This window comes from Carcharodon carcharias, chromosome 34 (assembly GCF_017639515.1).
Source record: "Carcharodon carcharias isolate sCarCar2 chromosome 34, sCarCar2.pri, whole genome shotgun sequence".
Classification (NCBI taxonomy): domain Eukaryota; kingdom Metazoa; phylum Chordata; class Chondrichthyes; order Lamniformes; family Lamnidae; genus Carcharodon; species Carcharodon carcharias.
Window position 1 is genome coordinate 19014251 of NC_054500.1, and position 8854 is coordinate 19023104.

The 8854-nt window shown below is 50.0% G+C and overlaps 1 protein-coding gene across 1 annotated transcript in view; it reads left to right on the plus strand.

Annotated features, from left to right (window-relative positions):
• The window catches only part of LOC121272570 (tumor necrosis factor alpha-induced protein 2-like), a 50536-nt gene extending 42013 nt beyond the window's left edge, over positions 1 to 8523 (plus strand). The window contains exons 11-12 of the mRNA XM_041179219.1: positions 154 to 275; positions 7754 to 8523. Of these exons, the coding sequence (XP_041035153.1) occupies positions 154 to 275; positions 7754 to 8006 (375 nt within the window). The 3' untranslated portion in view covers positions 8007 to 8523. The remainder of the gene's footprint in view (positions 1 to 153; positions 276 to 7753) is intronic.
• The last annotated feature ends 331 nt before the right edge of the window (positions 8524 to 8854 follow it).

The following is an 8854-nucleotide window of genomic DNA, read 5'->3' on the forward strand; positions in this document are numbered from 1 at the left end:
TATCCTTTCAAGGAGACCAAAACTGTACATGATACAGGACTCTGGGATGAACAGCTCATCTAACGTGCCCAATATCAAGAACCCTGCTCTCAAGGTTTCATTCGGTGTGATGCTAATTGGTCTTTCCTGCTGTTCCTCCCCACTTTACCCCAGAATTCCACTGCCTCCTGGTTGGATCCTGCCATTGATCACCTGGCTGAGATTGTCAGACTGAAGGATATCTCCCCCATCCAGATGGAAGTTGGGGTCTTGGTGAGCAGTTACCCTGACGTCCGGTGAGTTAAGCCCTTCTTCTGTCTCCCTGACCCTCCTCAAGGGCCACAATTCCCGTGGGCAGGAAACAAGAAATTAACAGTTGGAGGCAGTTCAGAGGAGGTTTACTAGATTGATACTTGGGAATGTGTGGGTTGTCTTATGAGGGAAGGTTGGACAGACTGGGCTTGTTTCCACTGGAGTTTAGAAGAGTGAGGGGTGACATGACTGAAGTATGTAAGATCCTGAAAGGTCTCAAGATAGTGGAGTGGAAAGGATGTTTCCTCTTGTGGGTGAGTCCAGAACTAAGGGGGCACTGTTTTAAAATTAGGGGTCGCCCTTTTAGGACAGAGATGAGGAGAATTTCTTTCTCTCAGAGGGTCATGTGACTTTGGATCTCTCTGCCTCAGGAGGTGGTGGAGGCGGGGTCACTGAATATTTTTAAGACAGGGTTAGATAGATTCCTGTTAAGCAAGGAAATGAAAGGTTATCGGGACAAGATGGGAATGTGGAATTCGAAACACAAACAGATCAGCCATGATCTTATTGAATGGCAGAGCAGGCTCGAGGGGCCAAACGGCCTGCTCCTGCTCCTATTTCATTGGTTCACACGTTCGTATATTTCTAACACTATCTGGTGCTGGATTCAGTTACCAAGAGCTTTTATAGAGACCAACCTTTCAAAGGAAAAGCAAAGCCCTCCACAAAAATCCAACACCCTGGACAGGATTCCCTCTCCGGTGTGTGAAACAGAGGCCCGGGATTTTCCGGGACCCCAAATTCACTCCTCCTGTGGGGGTTGGGGGAGGGGAATCAGTCACTGACCCCGATTTTTGTGGGGGAGGAGGCACCCCCGCCTCTCACCACCAAACCCCCCCCCCTGGTTAATTGGTCTGGAGACAGGTTGACCATCCAATTAAGGGCGGTAGGCGGGATCCTGAAGCTGGAGAGCCAATCAGATGCCTTCCAGCAGGTTGCAATAGAGGGTAAATGGAGGCACCCTCTCTCCAACTATCTTAAATTTAATTTATGAAATGGACCTTGTAGCCAGGCAACCCCGGTGATGGGTGGGGTGGTTGTGAGCCCCTCTACAGGGGCTCTACAGCCCCTCTACAGCTGCCCCCTGATCCAGTAGGTGGGAAGGGCCCCTAGGCCTGACTAGAGTGCTTGCACCCCCACCCACACCCCTGGTCTCCCTCTGGGAGGATTCTCTTCAAATATTGAGTCGTAAGGCTGGATTTGACATGCTGCCCCCACCCCCTAACCCCCCACACACCTCCGGCCTTCCAGCCCACCCCCAACCCAGTCCCCATACAACACCTGCCAAAGTGGGCATCCTGCCCTCCATTTTAAAAAAATAAGAATTAATGGGCAATTGAGTTTGTTAACAAAGCCAATTGACCTGAATCTTAAGACAGGAACAAAAATTGCTGGAAAAACTCAGCAGGCCTGACAGCATCTGCGGAGAGGAACATAGTTAACGTTTCGAGTCCATATGACTCTTCAACAGAACTAAAGAGGGATAGAAATGTGGTGAAATATAAGCTGGTTGAAGGGGGGTGGGACAGGTAGAGCCGGATAGAGGGCCGGTGATAGGTGGAGGCAAAGCAGAGATTGCCAAAGTCATAGGCAAAAGGTCAAAGGGATGTTGAATATCACCACCGCCAACACCTCTTTGTCCTTTTGTCTGTGACATCTTTGGCAATCTCTTCTTTGCCTCCACCTACCACTGGCCCTCTATCCAGCTCCACCTGTCCCACCCCACCGCCCCCCCCAACCAGCTCATATTTCACCTCATTTCTATCCCTCTTTAGTTCTGATGAAGAGTCATACGGACTCGAAACGTTAACTCTGTCTCCCTCCCTGCAGGTGCTGTCAGACCCGCTGAGTTTTTCCAGCAATTTTTGTTTTTGTTTCAGATTTCCAGCATCCGCGGTGTTTTGCTTTTAGCTTTGACCTGTATATGAGGCTGTCCACACCACAAGGTGGTTGGGTGTGCGCAGGCGGGCAAGAGTTCGAAATCCAGTGTTCAAACGATTGATTTAAAGGCGGGCAGGGAGCTCAGGGTACATTCTTTGAGGTGTGGTGGAGCCTGGTGACCACTGGGGGCACCCGTCCCTCTTGCACAAATGATAACCCCTCTTTTGTGCTGCCTCGCCTGGCCTCCGAAACCTGCCCCCCACCCCACTCCCTTGCCCTACCCCCACCCTCCCACCGCACTCCCTAGGATGCCTGATCCCTCCCCGCCCTAAAAGCCCGGGATTCGTCTTGGTCTGGGATCCTGCTTTTCATCCTGGGGTGGGTGGGGGGGAGGGGGGTGCCTGAGCTCTGACGCGCTGCTGGGGATTGCTAGAGCTGCCGGCCAATCGGATTGGCTGGAAGCCCCAGTGGGCGGGCCTTCCTTCCGCTAATGGGCGGAAGCCCCGCCCTCTGCCTCTTTAGGCCGGCCCACCGTGCGCTATCGCTGTGGGCTGGCCTTATTTTAAGCCGGTCGGTTTGAAAGCGACTTTTGTCATTTAGCGGGGTGGCGGGGGGTCAAAGGAGGTGGTTGCCTGGCGGTGAGCAATACGCCTCACCCCCAAATTCAGCCCACAGAGAGTACTATCATAAAGGAGAAGGCCATTCAGCCCGTCGAGTCCATGCTGGCTGTCAGTCGTGCGATCCACTCAGTCTCATTCCCCCACTCTATCCCCACTAGCCCCGCAATTTCACCACTCGTTGCCTCAACTGCTCTCGTAGGCAACAAGTTCCAGCTCGTTACCACTCACCGTGTACAAAAATTCCTCACACTCCCCCTTCACTCTTGTGCTCCTACCCCTCTTGCAACAAAAATTGGCACACCTTACGCCTTTCTAATTGCTTGCTGTAGCAGTAGCTCTGAAGGAAGCCTTGTGATGCAGTGGGTAGCATCCCTGCCTCTGAGCTAGCAGTCTCTGGGTTCAAGTCCCACTCTAGGGACTTGATCGCTAAAGCAGTTGTGTTCATAATGCAGCCAAATAGGTTGAGTGTAAACCTATAAATCCTTCCAACACACACCAATGACAGGTATGGGAGAGATTCCTGGTCATCCATCATCCTGGATGGAAAGAATGTTACAGACTCTACCATAGCTCCAAGCTACAGCAAGTCAGGCTCATTAAATGAACTGTCATACATGTCTTTAACTAACTGTGATTCACTGAGACAAGGCAGTCTCCAGGAATTGAAGATCAGTCTCCAGGACACTGCTGTGTGCAACCCTGGAGAGAAATCATCAGGACATTAAAAAGGCTTGGGTCATTTTCTTTGGGATTTTCCCTTTACCGGACTTAAAAATGGGGGGAAAAGAGGCTGTTTGACCGACAGTCGAGCATCATCCAATCGGGTAATGAGTCTTGTTGCTTTCCGATTGGCGCGGGAAGGCCGTACATCACAAGGATGGACGTGTTGGCCGACTAATGGCTGGAGCGTGGGGGCGAGTCATGTGATGGAACCTCCAGGAATACACTTCATCACAGTTGGCAACCCCAGACAAGGTCAAAGGGGAGGGGTCACGCCTCACCCCGACACACTGCCCAAAAGACCTTCAACGCCTTCGAGGAGAGGAGGGGCTTGTGGAGATTCGAATGCGTCCGAAGTCTGCACGATACTTGTCTTCCTCGGCATTAGAGGCCGCCTTGGATAACCTGGGCGCTTCCTCCAGCCTGTGGAATATACAGACACGGGAACTGCTCGGCGCTGACAGAATCTTCCTGAACTTTAGTAAACTCCCGAGCGCATTCAGAGCCTGACCCCCGAGGAATGCGAGAGCTATGTAAAAATATTCCCAACCATTCCTTTCGGGACGCTCCTGGCAGCGGGACAGTGCGTCACCGAGGGAGGGGTCTCGGCCCACTGCTATCAATTGCCCTTTATATTTTGTTGTTTTTCCGGATCTTATTTCCTGACTGTCCGGCATCCTAATGTTCCAGGTGTCACTGCTGATGAATGGTGACAGGAGTTTCATTTTCCTGTTAGAATTTGAATCCCTACTTATAGCAAAGGGGAGGAAATGAGACGCTGGCAAGGTGCTGTTCACAGGAAGTGAAATCGGGAGTAGCTCCTGTCCCAGTGGCTATCCTGGGTACCAACCAGATACAAAAATGAATCAGTGTGAGGGAAAACAGCCCGTATAAATTTTCTGTCTCATTTCCTAACACAATATCATTAATGGCTTCACTGTCTAGGGAGAAATCCTTCACAGGGTTTATTTTAGAATAAAATAGGAGCATCATTTCCCCCCTCCCTCCCCCAAGGGGACTGTCACTTGCTCAGCACGACTTCCTGTACAGCTAAGCGCTTTGCACAGGATATTTGGCCCTCGGAGGCATCACAGCCCAATCCCTGCTCTCAGCCCATGGCCACATCGGCACCAGCGCTTGCCGATGGATGGAAGTAAAATACTGCGGATGCTGGTAATCTGAAATAAAATCAGAAACATTGCCAGGAGAGGTCAGCAGGTCTGGCAGCGTCTGTGGAGAGAGAAGCAGAGTTAACGTTTTGAGTCCGTCTGACTCTTCCTCGGAGCTAAAGAGAAGTAGAAATGTGAGGGATTTTATATTGTGTTCATGACATCTTCGTCAGTCTCCCCTGAGCTCCCACCTATCCCTGGCCTTCTATCTTGCTCCACCTGCTCCATCCCCTCTTAAACAGTATAAAATCCCTCACATTTCTACTTCTCTTTAGCTCCGAGGAAGAGTCAGACGGACTCGAAGAGTTAACTCTGTTCCTCTCTCCACAGATGCTGCCAGACCTGCTGAGTTTTCCCAGCATTTTCTGTTTTTACTTTTAGATTTGATCGATGGGAGCAGGCGGTCACCAGACAGTGACTAGGAGCAAGGGTCTCAGGGGAGACAGTGGTGTGGTGGTAATGGCGCAGGACTAGTAATCCAGAGGCCCAGACTAATGCTCTGGGGATACAGGTTCAAATCCCTCCACGGCAGCTGGTGGTGGAATGAGAATTTAATTAATAAAATCTGGAGATGAAAGCTAGTCTCAGTAATGGTGACCTGAAACTATCATCAATTGTTGTAAAAACCCATCTGGATCACTAATGCCTCTTTAGGGAAAGAAATCTGCTGTCCTTACCTGATCTGGTCTACATGCAATACAGCAATGTGGTTGACTCTTAACTGCCCTCTGGAGTGGCCTAACAAGCCTCTCAGTTCAAGGACAATTAGGGATGGGCAATAAATGCTGGCCTTGCCAGTGATGCCCACATCCCATGAAAGAATGATTTTTAAAAAACTATCCTGTGTTATGCAGAGGACAGGCTTGGAGTCAGCTGCGATGCCCTTTGTAGTCAAGCAGCCTGACAACACTTCCCCCCTGGGATATGTGCACCAAGAACTGATACTCCCCTTCTTGCAAGAGGAGTTGGTGCCTGTGCAGGCAACCCGCGTTTGCATTCATATAGCACCTTTCACAACCTCAGGACCTCCCAAAAATTTACAGCCTGCCGATGTACTGCATGGGACAGGGCCGCCAGTTGGTGGACATGGAAGCTCCCACAAACAAGGAAGGTTTTGATGAGATTCTCATTTGCTGCTTGGTGATGCAGGATATCCAATCATGCGAGATTCCGCAACATAAACTCAATCCCGTAACTAAGGAAACTGCTAATTAACAGCTGTGTTTAGTCTAAATGGTGGAGATCCGATCGGAAAATAAATTCCTAACTTTCCTATTAGTGGTCGAAGCAAAGGAGGCAAACTGAAGCTGTCATTTGCACTTTGGCTGGCTGATGCTAATCAATCTCATTTTAACGCCACCACCAGGAAGTTCCCCTCCGAGCCACTCACCATCTTGTCTTGGGAATATATCGGCCGTCCCTTCACTGTCGCTGGGTCAAGATCCTGGAACTCCCTCCCTAACAGCACTGTGGGTGTACCTACACCACAGGGACTGCAGCGGTTCAAGAAGGCAGCTCACCACCACCTTCTCAAGGGGCAACTAGGGATGGGCAATAAATGCTGGCCTAGCCAGGGTCCCGTGAATGAATAAATTTTTTAAAAAAGTTAAAAACACATTTAAAGCCCCATTTTTGTTCCGCTGGTTGCAATATGAATGGGTAGTCAATCAAAAATGGCTTTACAGGCAAAGTAATAAATACTGCATTCACATAGAAAGAAAGACCCGCATCTACATGGCGCCTTTCATGGCCCCAGGACATCCCAAAGTGCTTTACAGCCAATCAAGTACTTTTTGACACGTATTCACTGTTGCAATCTGGGAAACCCTGCAGCCAATTTGTGTCCAGCGTCTCCCACAAACAGTAATGCAATAAATGACCAGATAGCCGCTTGATGTTGGTCAAGGAATGAAATGTTGGTCAGGATGCCAGGCAGAACTTGCCCCTGCTCTTCCGTGTCTTTTGCGAAAGGGTAGACGGGGCCTTGGTTTAACAACTTGCGCAGAAGTCCGCTGCTCCAACAGTGCAGCACTCCCTCAGGACTGCACTAGAGACGTCAGCCTGGATTTTGGGGTGGGACTTTTCAGGCCCGGCGCTCCACGTTTTCCCATCTCGCCCACGACAATGCCTGCCGGTGTCGGAACCGGGACATCCCACCCCACGGAACGGGGTCTCTGGAGTGGGATTTGGACTCGGAGCCTCCCGGCTCAGAAGGCAAGAGAGCCAGCCACTGAACTCCAACCAGCGCCTGTGAAGCCACACATCCTAGAGAGGGACCATAATCCAAAAATGTTGCGATGGTAATGGCAGCAAAAGTGCCAGCGTGCGCCATCAATACTCCACGGAAACTGGCCACAATTTTGGGAGGTCGCACATGCATAGGATAATGCAGAATCCAGAAGATCCTGTCAGAGGGTCTACATTCATCTGTTGGCTGTGCTGTTGATGTTTTCCCAGGCTGTATATCCCCATCACAATCAGGAATTGACAAGAACTCCCACTCTTATACTGTTTGTTTCCCTCTTAAAAAGCCCTTGAAAAGTTACACCTTCTTAAAGAGGTTTTCAACCACACACTAACTTCATATAATTACTGATGCTCAACATCTCTGGCCCTGAAAAAGATGGAGAGTTAAATTTCTGGCCAATGATTTTTAAAAATCCACATATTTTAATAGCCATCAGTTCTTTTAAAAAGATGTTTGTTTATCTTTATTTTAAGCTTCTATCTTAATTGCTTACTTCGCTAGCTGAAAATTGAAATTAAAAACTAATGGTTTTAAGTGCCATTAACTTCCCTGCTTTGCTGTTGGTTTGAATACTTCAATGTGATTGGCTGCTTACCTTGCTTGCTGACATCACTGCTGCTGCGCAGCTGGGGATCCCCTGACTTGAGCCTAGATTTAAACTGCTTTTGAGAAAAGGGAAATCCCCGCCGCAGATATTGTCAGATCTTTATGGGAGGCTCTCATTAAAGTCGGCCATGAGAGCTCCACTGTCGGCCGCAAAATCTGAAATAACGTGTTTTGCAATAAAATTCTAACTTTCGTTCTCCGCCCGCCCCCCCACACAGGAAGAACCACATCTCAGCCGTGTTGAGTGTGAGAGGGGATGTCAGCCAAGCGGACCGCCAGACCATCTTGGAGACCCTACAAGACTTCAACAGCAACGAGGGCGGGTCCAGACCTTCCCGCGACAGAGCGCTCTTCGCTGAGATTGACATTGTCCCGGAAATGCGGTGCATCAGCCTCAACATGAGCCGTGTCTCCAGCCGCCGGGTGGGATGTTTCTCCATGTTCCGCCAGCGTAACATCCGCACCAGGTGACCGGCGGAAAGGTGGAGGTGGGATCGTGGTGGAAACCCCTCCGTCCATCTGGGCACAGGAAGAGAATAATTGCAGGAATAATTAGTGCCTGTTGCCCGATGTGTTGAGATCGTCAAGGTACATCTCGATTTATTGGGACTCTCGGAGGCTGACCCTTTAACCATCCCATTAAAGGAGGGTGTCCAGACATTGAGGGTCTAACAAGCTTCCCAACTTGGAGAGGCAAGCGTTGCCCCTTGACCTCTGACCCCATCTATAAATCCATCCCAGATGATCGGGATGCCCAACACAGCACTAATTGGCAGCCGTGCTCAGTGAGGGCGCAGAACTGGGTAATGGTACAGCTAGAGTTGATTGAGTTTGAGGCTTGACCGAAACCTTTGCGATCCCGAGGGGCCTTGACAGGGTTTCCTCCTGTGGGAGAATCGAGAACCAAGGGGTCACTGTTTAAAAATAAGGCGTCGCCCATTTAGGACAGAGCTGAGGAGACATTTTTTTCCTCCCAGAGGGTTGTGAGCCTTTGGAACTCTCTTCCTCAAAGAGCGGTGGAAGCAAAGTCTTTCAATATTTTTTAAGGCAGAGCTAGATAGATTCTTGATAAACAAGCAGGTGAAAAGTTATCGGGGGTCGGCAATCTTATTGAACGGCGGAGCAGGCTCGAGGGGCTGAGCGGCCTACTCCTGCTCCTAATTTGCCTGTTTGTATGTTTGAGACTGAGGCAAAATGTTGGGGCAACGTTAGGACTCCGAACGGAGGCTGTAACTGTCCTGGGAGGTGCTTGATCGCAGATATCAAAATTGACATAGCGGAGGATCCTCCCCACGCCAGGTGGGCGCAGTGGGCAGACC